The 15,223-nt window shown below is 39.8% G+C and overlaps 1 protein-coding gene across 1 annotated transcript; it reads right to left on the bottom strand.

Moving 5' to 3' along the window:
• Positions 1-2,685: 2,685 nt before the first annotated feature.
• Positions 2,686-13,616, bottom strand: LOC134496953 (vomeronasal type-2 receptor 26-like). Its single transcript, XM_063302667.1, has 6 exons — positions 13,417-13,616; positions 11,973-12,150; positions 8,773-9,630; positions 7,868-8,098; positions 3,972-4,098; positions 2,686-3,581 (listed from the first exon to the last, which is right to left on the bottom strand). The coding sequence occupies exons 1-6, from the start codon at positions 13,614-13,616 to the stop codon at positions 2,686-2,688; spliced, it is 2,490 nt and encodes an 829-aa protein (XP_063158737.1).
• Positions 13,617-15,223: the final 1,607 nt, after the last annotated feature.

Here is a 15,223-nt window from a genome sequence, read left to right as displayed (position 1 = left end):
ACACAAAAGAGCTTTTACAATTACATAAATGACAATTGGCCCCAGAATCTAACACCCATATGTCAGAATTACCCTTCTCAGCAACCTATGCAATTTGGCTTGTCTGAAGAGCCTTCTTCTATGTTGCCCTTGTGTTCTTCTTCTCTGTCTTCCTACTCTTGGGTCTCAAGGCACAGTCTTTCTGCAAATGTCCAGCTGAACCACAAGTGAAGCATCGCTGGCTGGCTAGTGCTGTGGCCTCAGCTTCTGTTCCCTTCCTTTCCCTTGTTTTCTGGTACTGCAGCTTTCCAGAAGAGATGTGGGGGGATCTTTCCTCTCTCTTCTCCCATTCAGTGAGTAAGCGTAATTGGCAATCAAAGATTCTCTCTGCGAAGACACATCTCCATCTTCAGGGCCCAATTCAAATAGTTGATCTCTGATAGGTGCTCCAGAGGCATCGCTGAGGGCTGGGAGGTAACCATGGCTTCTTCCTTCTTTTGCAAGTCACCTCAGCTGGCAACTTTGTCCTGTAGACTGGCAGTTGCTGGAAAATCTCCAGGCAACTCCAAAGAAAATCTTCACAGGTCTTTGCTACCTGCCTTTAAATTGTGCATGAGGTGTGGAGCTGATCTCTCTATTCTCTCTGAGTTTTACTGGGCTTAATGGGTTTACTGTGCTGCTTACTGGGCCCATAACCTGTTGACAGAGCGCTAGAAAGCATTTGGCCCAGTTGAGATCAGAAAAGTCAAACACTAGGCATTTCTATAAAAATAATTTAATTTACAGAAAGCAAACCATATTTAAAGGCTGTTTGCTGAGAAGAGAGATTTCTCTCAGCTGCATATTCTCTGCAGGCCTACACAAGAAGGGAAACTGAAACTAAAACAAGTTCAGGCAAGTTCCTCCCTTAGGCAATGCAACCATTAACATGAGAAAAGGGGACAATTAAATTCAACCTCTTCACCCTGCCAAAATGATTAGTTACCATAGTAACCTTAATCTGTAGTAGAAAACATATTAACAATACTTGGTGAATGGGGACATTTTGCAAGCAGAAACCCAAAATGCACAAAATGTGATTTATTGGGGAAAAAGAAGTCCCAGCCCCCAAGATCTCAGAGGTGATGAAATGAAGTTGAGCCCAGAGATGCAATTCCATAAATATATAATCTTAGGCATCCAGATTAACAGGGACGCGGTGGCGCTGCGGGTTAAACCGCTGAGCTGTCGATCGGAAGGTCGGCGGTTCGAAACCGCGCGGCGGGGTGAGCTCCCGTTGCTCGTCCCAGCTCCTGCACACCAAGAAGTTCGAAAACATGCAAATGTGAGTAGATTAATTGGTACCGCTTCGGCGGGAAGGTAACAGCGTTCTGTGAGTCATGCTGGCCACATGACCCGGAAGTGTCCTATGGACAACGCCGGCTCCAAGGCTTTGAAACGGAGATGAGCACCGCCCCCTAGAGTCGGACACGACTGGACTTTACGTCAAGGGAAACCTTTACCTTTACCTTTACAGGCATCCAGATTGGCCCTAGTATTTTACTATCATGGATAACCTTCTAAAGTGGCCCTAGTAGCAGTTCTGCTATTCCTTTCCCTTTCCCTTTCCCTTTCCCTTTCCCTTTCCCTTTCCCTTTCCCTTTCCCTTCCCCTTCCCCTTCCCCTTTCCCTTTCCCTTTTCCTTTCCCTTGCAGTTTTCTTAGCAAGACTACAGAAGTGGTTTGCCATTGCCTCTTCCTTCCTAGGGTCAAGAGAGAGGGACTGGCCCAAGGTCACCCAGCTGACTTCATGTCCAAGGCAGGACTGGAATTCATGGTCTCCTAGATTCTAGCCTGGTGCCTTAAGCACTACATCATCTGACTGTTTTTCCCTTACCTATAAGCATAATATTTAGAAATTCACATTCCTAATTCTGTATAAGCATTTCTCTTGTAATTTTTTTACAGATATGTTACTTTCTCTCACAGTTTTCCCTCACTGACAACACCCTCTTATATATACCATGAAAACTAAATGTAGAGTAAGATGAGTTTATACGATATGAAAGCATAATAATAGTTTTTTTTTTTCCTTATTGATGAAATGTAATACTTTAAATGTTTAAAAGCTTATCAGTTGAAGGCCTATCTGGCACTGAATAATATTCATAAAGCACAGAAATGTTTATTTTTTTAAATTAACCATCCCTTTTTATTTAAATCAGTCCTCAGAATAATGGTAAGTCTGAAATACCCTTCATCAATAATGGAGTTTGTCTTCAACTCCCCAGTAGAAGACTAATGACAAGGTTCTCATATCTTATTTACAAAGTCATGCCCTCTAATTTCTGTAACTTCAATGAAACTTCTGATATTTTCAAAATGTGAGCAGATTCTACATAAGAACCTGTTCCTCTTAGTAGCAATTGTCCTCAGAGGAACCAGAATTCATGGCATTTGATAGAACGTTGTAGGTCTTTCCTGGTCATAGACGTCTTCCATATGAATTTTCCTCTTGCGTATGTGTCAGAGATATTTGATAGAAGTTTGTAGTTTGTATTGAGATGATGATGATGATGATGATGATGATGACGACATGTTCAGATTTTTGGTACTGATTCCAGGATCAACAAACGCCATCATGTAGTGACCCCTGCATTTTTGGATGCAGCAGGGGGAAGGCTGTAATCCACTGAATCAATGAGCAAACTGAACTGCCTCTTCAGGATTATTTCTTTATTAACTGTTCCTTCTTATTCAAATCAGGTCTCATAATAATGATATAGCATTTGGGGAAAAAGATGCAGCCCAGTAATCCAGCTGCAGAAGCCAAAATAGAGAAGATCTCCACCGCTACCATGTATTTGCCCTTTGTACTCAGATAGGTAGGAACAAATGATATCCAGACACTACAAAAGACCAACATGCTGAAGGTGATAAATTTGGCTTCATTAAAGCTGTCAGGCAACTTCCTAGCTAGGAAGGCCACCATGAAGATGATAGCAGTCAAGAACCCCATAAAACCAAGGACAGTATAAAACATAGTGGTTGAGCCTTCATTACATTGTAGGACAATTTCTTCAGCCATGGAGTAAAGATCTGAGTCTGGGAATGGGGGAGAAATTGCCAACCACACAGCACAAATTATGACTTGCACCAGGAAGCAAGATAGGACAATAGTGTTGGCCAGCCTTTTCCCCACCCATTTTCTCATATTGGAACCTGGCTTGGTGGCCATGAAAGCAAGAACCACAATGGTTGTTTTCCCCAAAATGCAAGAAAGGACTACAGAGAAGATGATGCCAAAAGCAGTTTGTCTCAAAGGACATGTCACCCGGTCAGGTTGGCCAATGAAGAGCAAAGTGCAAAGGAAAGAGAGCAGGAGAACAATGAGAAGAGTGTAGGTGAGGTTCCTGTTGTTGGCTTTGACTATAGGGGTGTCCTGCTGTTCAATGAAGATTCCCAGCACCAGAGCTGTGATGAAAGAAAAGGAGAGACTCACAGTGGCCAGAGTGATTCCCAGTGGCTCACTGTAAGACAGAAACGTTGTTTGTTTTAAAATGCAAAGGTTTTGAGCTTTGTTTGGATATTCATATTCTGAACATTGGAAGCAATCAACTGCATCTGGAAAAAGAAAACATCATGGTCAGTTTCTAGAAATATGAAGGTAGTGGGACTGAGAGTTAATTAACGGGATTCATTTATTCCTAATTAAGTAATGCCTGTTTATATTTAGCAGCATGCGTAAGTATGCCAAATCTTCTGAGATTTATATATTGCTTTGTGGTAAGGACTCTCCTTTTTACAATATCTAATAATGATTTGTGTCATAATCTTTTATCATTCAGCAATTTCCTGAAAAAAATAAAATAAAAGCAAAAAATGGTTTAGGTTTAGGTGGGGGTGGAAAATGTCTATCACATAGTATCTCATATTTATCTATTTATTCTTCAATATTAGTATCTTGAATCACAGTTAAGAAGCCTGAATAGTTTTGCACAAGACAACTCTTACCCATCTGGTTTGAAATTTTCCCTTTTGCGCACGGAAGGCAATCATAACAGCAAAAAGGCTTCCCTTCTATTTTCATCTTACTGTAGCCTGAATAGCAATTGTCATTGCAGAGAGAAAGAGGTAGAACCTATAAAGAAGTGAAACTGGGATTTATTAAAAGTCCTATGTTTTCTTTCAAAAAATTCTATCTCAATGGGGATTTCACTTTTAAATAATGAGTGTAGGATGTAGGTGTCCCAAAATATCCTTATGTTTTAAGGCAATTCTATTTAATGCATTGAAGTTTTGTAGGGAATGAGAACTAGAATCAAAACTGAAGCTAGGAACAGAAAGAATTGGAGTCACAAAGGTACCATCATTTGGCTATGTGAAAGTAGAGGTCCAGAACAACTTGCTTCCCATGCATAAATTAGCTGGAAATAGAGATGAATTATATTTTATCCCCTGAGTTTCATTTCCTTTCTCTACTTTGGCCACAGCAATGGTCAGGCATTTTGTGTGGACCAAGGTTAACATGGTCCCTGACATGGGATCACCCCGTTTCTTTTTTCCTTCTCATCCATGCCAGGAAAGTAAGCACCAATGTCTTTCAAGGACGGGTGGAAGAACAAGCAAACTAAGAGCAGCAGTTTTTTCATTCTTCCTGTCATTTGGGGCATGAAGGGGAACTTGGCAGAACATCCATCCACCCACCCACCCACAGTATTTATCTCTGTATCCAGCATTCACTATTCCTCTGCTAATTCATTTTTTTTAAACCATTATTTCTCCATTCCACTGCTGAACACAACCCACCATATAATAAAAAATACAATCAGGCAGCCCAGAATCCTGGTATGAAAGACCAGTGAAGAAAGAAAGCAGAGCCTGAGGATGATGTGGGGGGAGACTTGCCAGAGCAAACCAGTATTTATATGAGATAAAGCAGATGGGAGGAAACATTGCTTTTGATGCAGGGAAAGAAAATGTGACTAGAAAGAGCCTTCCCAGAACCCTAGGGACAGGCTGAGAAAATCTTATTAATTTCTCTGTACCCAGAATGTTAGTTGGCCCATCCTGTTGGTGGAGCAAGGAAAAAGGGTGGTTCAGCCCTCAGTATGAACGTAAAAATGAAAATGAAAATTCTGGGTTAAAAATTTAAGAGAAAGAAGGTAACATCTACCTGCATGCTTGTTTGCACATACAACAGACAGCAACAAAGGAAAGGTTGCTGAGAAGTTTTTCTCCAAGGACTCAAGAACAGATAAAGATGGACAGTATGCAGAAGACATATAGAAGAGATTAACTCTAGGAAAGAAACCAATGACAACTTTAAAAAGAAGTTGAAAGGTGGGGATATTTCAGTGACAATTATGATAAGCCAGTCAGTAAAAGTGATGGTCCTGCCAGCTGTGGAAATGTAGACACTGAAGATGAGCAAGAAAAAAAAAAGCTGCAAATTATAAATTTCCAGATTATTACCTAGAACACCATCCATTGTAAGAAGAACTAAACCATCACTCCTCGACCAAACCGGGGCTGACTGCTCCCCAACTACTGTATAATGATTAGCAGATGGAAACTCTGAAAATCTGGACATGCAGGAAAGGGAAGATTAGGGGGATAAATACAATGTTCAACAAGGTTGAAGGAGAATAGGAAGACAATGGAGTAGCTGAAAGGATGGGATAAAAACAATGGCTTGAATATCTGTGAAACAGTGATGAGTTATAATGTCAAGATGGTGAACATTTATTCATATAGTTCCTAGGCGGAGAACCCATTTCAGAGGCACCTGGTTGTTGTTTTTGTTAGTTGCCGTCGAGTCGTTTACGACTCATGGAGACCCTCTGTATAACAGAATGAAATGCTGTTTGGTTTGCGCCATAAGCCTGACTGTTCCAATGTTTGCATCCATTGTTGCTGTAATTGTATCAATCCATCATATTGAAGGTCTTCCTTTTTTCCGCTGGCCCTCAACTTTACCAAACATTATGTCCTTTTCAAGTGATCGGTCTTTCCTGACGATTTGCCCAAAGTATGATAGCCTAAGCCGAGTTATCTTCACCTCTAGGGAACATTCTGGCTGTATTTCTTCTAAATCTGATTGGTTTGTTCTTCTGGCAGTCCATGGTATTTTCAATAATCTTCGCCAACACCACAATTTGAATGCATCAATTCTTCTTCTATCTTCCTTTTTTAATGTCCAACTTTCACAGGCATATGTGGCAATTGAGAAGAGCATGGCGTGAATCACACACACCTTTGTTTTTAAACTGACATCTTTACTTCTGAAAACTTTAGTCTTTGATGGCAGATTTTCCCAGCATCATTTGATTTCATGATTACTACTTCCCTTGGCATTGAGTGTTGATCCGAGTAAAATGAAATCATTGATGACTTCAATTTCTTGTCTATTTCTTGTGATGTTGTTTATTGGTCCACTTGTGAGCATCTTCATCTTCTTCACATTCAGGTATAGTCTGTATTGCTGACCACAATCTTTGATCTTCATCAGCAAGTACTTCAAGTCTTCTTCACTTGCGGCAAGCAAAGTTGTATCATCTACATATTGCAGGTTGTTAAATGAGTCTTCCACCTATTCTCATACCTCATTCTTTTACATACATTCCTGCTTCTGGAATTATTTGTTCAGCATACACATTGAATAAGTACAGTGAAAGTATACATCCTTGCCACACACCTTTTCCAATTTTGAACCACTCGTTATCACCGTTTTCTGTTCTAACTACTGCCTCTTAATCCAGGTACAGGTTCCACATGAGTACAATTAAGTGCTCTGGAATTCCCATTCTTCGTAATATTAACCATAACTTGTTATGGTCCACACTGTCAAACACCTTTGCATAATCAATGAAACAGGTAAACATCTTTCTGGTATTCTTTACATTCAGCCAAGATCCATCTGACGTCAGCAATATCTCTCATACCGCATCATCTTCGAAATCCAGCTTGGACTTCTGGTAGTTCTCTGTCGATGTAAGGCTGCAAACGTTGTTGAATTAGTTTCAGCAAAAATTTGCTAGCATGTGAAATTAATGAAATTATTTGATAATTTCCACATTCTGTTTGAATACAGATCTCTTCCAGTTAGTTGGCCAGGTTGTTGTCTTCCAGACTTCTTGACATAGAAAAGTAAGTGCTTCCACTGCTGCATCTGATTGTTGAAATATCTTAATTGGTAATCCATCAATTCCTGGACTGTAGAAAAAACAGCTAGTCGATGTTCAGGTACTTAAGGAAGTAGAATATGATCAGAGGCACCTAACAGCCATCAACTAGAGTAAGTCCTCAAGAAAAGAGATGCCAGCTTGGTTCATACTGCATTTTTCACAACACTAATGTTCTGTAAAGTTATCCCCCCTTTAAAATTGAAAGGTAACTTCCAATTGCATACAATCTGGAAATCCAGCTTGAATAAAATCAGTGTCATTTTTGGGAAATAAATCCTGGATTTCCCAAACATACCCTCTTTTTAGTATGGAAATCTCCCAGCATATATAGTAGGCATTAAAATTTCAGCACTCACTGTTAAAGCCTTGTGAATTATATAGAGCTTTAATTACTTTAATGCCCTTTTAAGTGTGTTTGTGTGTGTGTGTGTGTGTGTGTTTAAACTAGGGAACCTCGAAATGCCAGCAGAAATAGGCTCTAAGCATTGGATTAAGTTCTGCTAAAAAACTTAAAGATTTAATGAGGAGATCTAAGGAAATTATTTTAACCCTTAAAATATTTTTTTCAGAGGTTTAAGTCTTTGTATTTCAAAACCTCTCGTCATTATTTCTTCATCTTCACAGTTTTAAACCTGACAACTTGAAGGACAGGATCTATTCAAATCTATAATTCTGAAAACAAGAAAGGATTAATGTGCAGTTTGAAATATGAGTAGGAAATACCTGGTTAAACATGGTGGGCCAGATGATGTCCTGTGCAGAAATGGTGAGAAGCTTATCTGGTGAAGCTACTGGGACTATCCTTCCAACTTTGACTTTAACAAAGGTCTGGTTTGGGAGTGTGACCCAGTTGAAAATATCAAATCCAGTCTCTAAGTCCCCATTTTCATTAAAGGAAACTTTCTCTCCTGCAGTGTTATTAAATGAGATGGTTCTCAAATAGTGATGGAGCTGAACAGAAACAAAGGAAGACAATTAATACGAAAGAGAGAAAGAGAGAGAAAGAGAGAGAGAGAGAGAGAGAGAGAGAGAGAGAGAGAGAGAGAGAGAGAGAGAGAGGAGAGAGAGAGGGGAGGAGGAGGAGGAGGAGAAGGAGAAGGAGAAGGAGAAGGAGAAGGAGAAGGAGAAGGAGAAGAAGAAGAGGAGGAGGAGGAGGAGGAGGAGGAGGAGGAGGAGGAGGAGGAGGAGGAGGAGGAGGAGGAATTTGCAGTGGTATTAGGTTATGGGTCATCCATTTAATATGACTGGGCACAATAATAGAATTAGTGTTCCTCCACTCCTCATCTCTGTTTCTTCCCTTCCACAGATATTTTGAACCTCTGCCAACCACGCAGCTGCTGCTGCATCTTAATCATTTCTTCTATAATATTGTAGCAATATTTATTTATTCATTTTTCAAATTTATATTGCTACCCACCTCACAAACCAGCGACTCTGGGCAGCGTACAAAGAGCCAGATATTCCCAATTACAAAAGTTTCACTCAGTCCTGAAACTGTGAGGAAAATGGAGTGGCAAGAGAAACAAAATCATCACTCCAGTGTTCTCAGTGTCATACCCAAAGTGCCACAGCCCATTGCATTATAGATAAGAGCAAAGGGAAGTGTTCATTCATTCTATTATTAGCTGCCATGTTTCTTGATTGAGAATCATCAGTCTCCCACTGTTTGCCCTTGCTCTGTATTTCGATTTGGATGAAAACATGGCTGTCAAAGCATGTGCCACAGCATAGACTGCATTATAGATGCTGTAGCTCTGCCCAGTCATGGTGGTGTCAAAGACAGACTTAGGAAGATTCTCAAGATTCTCTTCTCCAGTGCACAGCTGTCCATTATCTTCATCTAACTTATCTTGAGGAAAAGAACATTCAAAACCCTTTTCCCAAAACACTCTCATTAAATGGTCTTCTTCTTCTGAAGTTGGGTTTCTCATCTGAAGGAATTTATTGAATCCAGAGATCTCCTTGGAAGAAACTGCAAAATTTATAACACCATGGAAGGAGTCCATAACCAGCATTCTTTGAAAGGGAACTGATGCAAACTCCATCTGGGCTGGCATTATCCAGACTTTATCTTTTCTCTTTATTGGCATCTCTTCATATTCTATTAAATAGGGCACCATTCTAAAAATGACAGTGGCCTGGTTTTCACAATATAGGATAATAACATTCGCAGTGCTCTTCATGATAATCACATACATTTTACTAAACTCTTTATATGCACCTGCAAGATCATTAGCAAATGTTTCCTTGGCCATCTCTTGAATGAAGTCAAAGCAGATACCTTTCTGGGAAAACAAAGTAACAGCATTTTGTATGAACCTCTCTCCACTCTCATTACGTTGGAAAATTAGCCCAATCCAAGTCCACCTTAAGTACAAAAGCAACTGGAGAATACCCATGATCTGTTGGTCACCATTTGGGAAAAAACGATGATAGAAAGCTGCCTGTATCTTGTCATCTGTCATTGGAGAAGATCCATATACGAGCTAAATGTGGAAAACAGAGGGAACGTGGTTTTCCAAAATGAAATATTCATTATGTTTGAAAATTCTGTTCTTAATGTATGGTCTTCCTTGCAATCATTAACCTAATCATACTCAAAAAGAATTGATGTGCAGAATTTTCACTCAATAGCTGTAATTGTAGTATAAGTACAAAGCTGGAGGCCTCAGAAATGCATTAATTCAGGAAATGTTATACTAAAAATGGACCCCAAATTTTAAGGGCGAAAGCTTCTTGGTCCTGAAGCAAACCCGTCCAAGCATTTAGCTAGTCTTCTCCTGACAGGAAACAGCAGAATAACTGAAACAATGAAGTCATGGTGGGATGCAGATGAGATAGGATGAGCAATGCAAGAACCTTGTTTGGTGTTCAATATGACCCTACACCTCTTCCAGTTTTGCTTAGTTCTCATCTCATAATCTGTATGCATACCAATTTGCATGCAAATATGGATATGCATTGCAATCCCACAAGTACTAGAAGGGCACATGAATGAATTTCTTCCTTTTCATTTAAATTATTTCACATTTTGGTAATGCATCTGCCTCTTACATTCTGTATTATCTTATCTGAATTTCAGGAGCAAGTATCGTACAAATCAAACAGTTTTCTTCCCCACTTTCAAACCTGAGTAGAAAATATGCAGCTAACTGGTAACAAATGTTTTGTGACCTGAAATACAACTGGTGCCAAATCTTTGGATCACTTTTCCCATGATCAGAATTTGGGAGAGGTAAAAATGGTGCCTTATGCTTTAAAGAGACTTAAGTCACTAAATTCAGGGATAAAATGCCCCACAATGCTGCTACATTCCATGGAATGTGCCATGGAAATCCTGATATCACATTCCATCTGATGGAATTGCCCATGTTCACTTAGGATTTATTAATTCATTGATTATTCTGATTTCAGGAGATGGAGAAGGAGAAGAAATTCTTGAAATATCTCAATACTCTGATTGTGTTTACCAATTAGTAGCAAATATTAGCAAGAATATGTAATAATGTAAGAAACGACCCAATTGGCAGGGTCCAGGAAGAGGGCCTTCTCTGCCAAGGCACCCACCCTTTGGAATAAACTACCCCCGGGGGTAAGACAGGCCCCACTCTCCTGGACTTTTGCAAGGGAGTAAAAACAAGATTAAGAGCTTCCCATCCTGAATTGCATATTTTATATGCTATATTTTTTATGTTAGACTTTGTACTTGTATTTTTTTTATGTATTTATATTGAATTGTTTTGGTGACTCACTATTTTTAGTATTTGTAGGCTGCCCAGAGTCATTGTGTATGAGATGGGCAGCAGAGAAATTTAATTAATTAAATAAATAAATAAATAATATAGTGTGGTGAGTCAGCCAGTTACTCTATTAATCTTTCAGTTCTCCTCTTTTCCCAAGTTCCCTTCAAGCTTTTCACAGTCCTCTAAAACAGCTGTGTTTGGATATGGTGTAAGGGAATTAATGATAACTCATCCATTGAGCATTTTATTTAACTTTCTATGCGGTTTTCTTCCATTTGTACTACATTTTTTTATTATTATTTGAACTACTATGGAATGTTCATGGAGAGGAAGGAAGGAAGGAAGGAAGGAAGGAAGGAAGGAAGGAAGGAAGGAAGGAAGGAAGGAAGGAAGGAAGGAAGGAAGGAAGGTCATTCTGCAGTACAAATGTCAAGATAACTATTCCCAAATAATAATTGGGAATTGATTTGAATATAAATACACGGTTGAGAAGATGTATTGATGAAAATGTATTGACATTATTATACAGTGTATTTTTCAATAACTCAAGGAATCATAGTATATTAATAGGTTTGGATCCAGAATGAGGAATAAACCTGGTTCAGTACCAAAAAATATCCATGTCATCCGGCCACCACATACTTTGCTCATCCCTTTTTGGATTGACACTTTATTTCCAAATCACAAAATGGAATATAAAAGAAGAATTACTTATTGGTTATTTGTTGTTATTTTGTAGACATAACTTTGTACATGTAACAAGGGAGGGGGAAAGTGCTTTCAGACCTGCGAGATTCTCTTACTGTAACCTTACAATAACAGTTGTAGTAGTGTTCATGATTTTGGTTTCCTGGCCAGGACTACCTGCAAGGGTTGACATCAATCTTATAAGTCAGAAAGTGATTCCCCCCTCCCCTGCCTTTCCATTCCAGAGAACTAGGGAGGGCCAATTCTGAGATGCTTTCTCAAATTACATTTCTGGTTTGGTTTCATTTATCAGACCATTGTCTAGGCTGCGGCTCGTCCTTCTTTTCCTCAAGGTGATTTTCACAGCCCATTACACTTATTCCAAAAGCAAATCTTACCTGGGGCATCTTGTAGACGTTCAAAATGTTTGCCATGAAGGGACAGATGTGAGAGGTAGGTCCTGCAATAACAGATACTGCCCGGTCCTTGGCATCACACTTATAATTGGGGATGAACCTGCCCCGTGTTGAGAGAAGCTCCATTGAAGCAAAGTAGGTCCATCTGGCCATGAAATAACTGTTAGAGATGTGAATACCCAGAGTCGTGTTGGATAATATGAGGTTGTTCTCCTTGATCTCCTTTACAGCAAAAACCAAGGCCAGGATATGTTGGTAGTTCTGCAGGAAAAATCTGCAATGAGAGATACATTCCAGATCACATTTCTTCTCTTAAAGAATATGACATTTCATATACTTTAGTGATAATTCAGCTAAACAGTATACAGAAAAATAGACCTTATAGTACTGTGCAGGGAATCATGAAAATGCATTAGCACCCAGAAACTTTTTCCATTTCTCCAAATGCCCTGAATCATTTGAGTCATTTTTAAATTACCTGACCAGCAAATGTAGAATGTTCTAATAGAAGAGGATGAAATCTAATGAGATACTTGTATAATAATTGAAATATTCTGCAAAGATATTTCAGAGTGTCCTAAAACATGATTTTTGATGAAAGGGAAAATGCTCTTGGGCAAAACATAAAAAAATATATATATTTTTTCAGTGGATCGAGGCTGGCTGTTACAATTCCTTTCATTCATTATAAACAGTGTCCAGCAGGAAACAGATGAATTGCTTGAAGGAGCATTAATAATAACGATATTATGGTCTTTTGTAATTCTTACAGTAGGCCTATTTCTAGTCTTGTACCTTTAGCTCTTTCCTCTTCCCCTTGGGTGTTTTTTTTTTGGGGGGGGGATGAGTTTTGAAGCATGCTTGAGGGCAAACATTGTGTGTCACTGTTTTTCTGGGATCATGAAAGACCTCCAGAGGGCTCCTTAATCCTGGGAAAAGAGGGAGCTGTTTCATTAGGGCAGAGAGGCCCTACATTTCTGCTCCCTGCCTGCTGAAGCAGCTGTCTGGAAACAAATTCAAAGTGCTACACAGCACCATTGTTCCTTAATATTCAGAGAAACAATTAAACCTCTAAAAGTTGACATTTAATTAGCTACAAAGGGTGATTCGATAGTACAGCACTGATAATTCATTCCACACTAAGTAAATGAGAAAAGCCCAATATGGAAATTGAATAAAACACTGGGGTGAGATCTGTCATAACTGTGTGTGTGTGTGTGTGGGGGGGGTTATTATTTATTTTCCAGGTAAGAAATATCAGTAGGGATCAATCAATATTACTTAATAATTAAGGAACTAACCGGCAAGAAAGAGGAGAAATAGCTTGTGCTACAAGTAATGACAGTAATTAACTCGGTCCAGGCACCACATTAGAGAAAGATATCTGGCTTGAGATATGCTACAGTTAAGAAGAGAAAGTCTTTACATGAGCTCGTCAACCAGTTCTTCAGATGGATGCCTTGTGAAACTCATTGGATCAGATATCATGTAGAGCTGAGATAGGATGCCGGCCATTATGAAATCCCCTGAGAGAAAATACTTGTGCTTAATAAAGTGAGGCTTCCCCACAGCACATGCTGTAGGAGCAGGAATAAGGCATGTAATCCCTGGCAGTAACACTGCCATAATTGCCATGAAAAATAACATCTTCTTCAAGAAAATGTATATCACCACATAGGAACAAGTTCCATCCGCAACAATGAAACATGAAAAAACTCTCAGTAATTAGAACAGCCCATATATGTATATTTTTTCTCAAAAAGCAGACTGTTGCATCTCTGGCTCTCTGGTCCCACAATTAATAGCACCTTTCAATCTGGAGCTGTTCTTCTAAATTGTCCCTTGGAATTCCTCAAGGATTTGAGAAGAAGCTACATTACTAAGACTCCTTGGGTAATTATAGGGGAAATTGATGGATGTTCAGCAAAACGCCTTAGAGACATTGAGTAGAAAATAGAATGACGATATTGATGGGCTAGGAAAAAAAGGGCTCATATCTAAAAACAATGTAGAAGCTAGAGGGAAAAAAAGAAAAAAAAGAAAAGAAAATTCTAATGAACAAATGCCAAACAAGAAACATTTTGCTCATTCTGTAGCTGTAAAGATGGAATTCTCTGCAACAAGAAAACTACCCAACTTACACTACCGCCCACCCTGCTGGATTCTAGGAAGTACATTCAAACATGACTTTTCAAAGAGCCAAAGAGAAGTGGACCCATCATGCTATACGCTCCCACCCCCCCACCCCCTTTATTTGTTGTTTTTTAGAGCTCTTTCAGCACTTGGGTTATTGCATTTGTCATTTAATTCTATCCTGACATTTGCTTTTAACCATCCTTAATGGGACCAGGTTTGGTAAGCTGTTCAGAGTCCTTTGGGATTGGAGAAGTGTGTAGTGCCTAGTGAATAAGCAAATAAAAAGGAAATATCATCAGAGACAAGTTTTTAATCGGGCTACATTGACATACCTGTCCCCCAGCCAGTGCAAATAAATCCAGCAGTAGCTACTCAGTGCTCTTACAAACCTGGGCCAGATATTTTAGTGCCATTTTGTGAGGTTTCAGCTGGCTTCTGACTCAGAAAATGAAACTCCTCCCGAGTCCGAAGGGGAAACAGAAACTTACCAGGCAGAAACTGGGAAGGCAAAACAAAGACATGACTCTGCGTTGCTGGAGAAATTATAGATGCTGATTGGCCAGTCTTCGGAGGAGGAACTGAATCTTCCAATCAGTGCACATGAAAGGTGTGCAGAAAAGTGTGCAAAGGAGAATGCAGCCCGATTGGCTGCAGAAGGGAATAGGCATGCAGGGGATCAGCATAAAAGGCAGACACACGAAGAGCAATCTGCTGGAGACAACCGATCCTTTGAGCTTGCAGCCCTAGAGGAAGAGTCCTTACCTGCACCGGAAACCTTGTCTGTAGCCAGAGGGGAATCAGCGACTGTGTGTCCTATCATTGAGGACCTGTACCCTGCACTTGCTGCCACAGAGGATCTTCTTTCTGCCAAATCCAGCAACCTCAGCCTCGCATCCAGCTTCGGACTTCACTGCCACCATTCTGTGAGTTCCAGGAATGTTCCCAACCTTGTTCCCAGCGTCCAGCCTTGCCCAGGATCTCCAGTCCAGTCCAGTCATGTTCCAAGCTCTCAGTCTAATCCAGAGTCTTCAGTCCAGCCCAGTCAAGTCAGACTCTCTGATCAAAGGTTCAAAGAACCCCCTCTTCCATCTTTCTCT

This window comes from Candoia aspera, chromosome 4 (genome assembly GCF_035149785.1).
Source record: "Candoia aspera isolate rCanAsp1 chromosome 4, rCanAsp1.hap2, whole genome shotgun sequence".
NCBI classification, from domain to species: domain Eukaryota; kingdom Metazoa; phylum Chordata; class Lepidosauria; order Squamata; family Boidae; genus Candoia; species Candoia aspera.
The sequence above is the reverse complement of the archived record's forward strand: the minus strand, read 5'-3'. Positions and strand labels throughout refer to the sequence as shown.

What these genes read in the sequence shown, in the direction of transcription:
- LOC134496953 (XM_063302667.1), bottom strand. Translation starts at nt 13,616, where the DNA reads ATGGCAGTGTTACTGCCAGGGATTACATGCCTTATTCCTGCTCCTACA. An exon ending in ACGTCTACAAGATGCCCCAG is followed by an intron (nt 9,631 to 11,972) that starts GTAAGATTTGCT and finishes TTCCACATTTAG; the next exon opens with CTCGTATATGGATCTTCTCC. An exon ending in GAAAATTTCAAACCAGATGG is followed by an intron (nt 3,582 to 3,971) that starts GTAAGAGTTGTC and finishes TTCTTTTTCCAG; the next exon opens with ATGCAGTTGATTGCTTCCAA.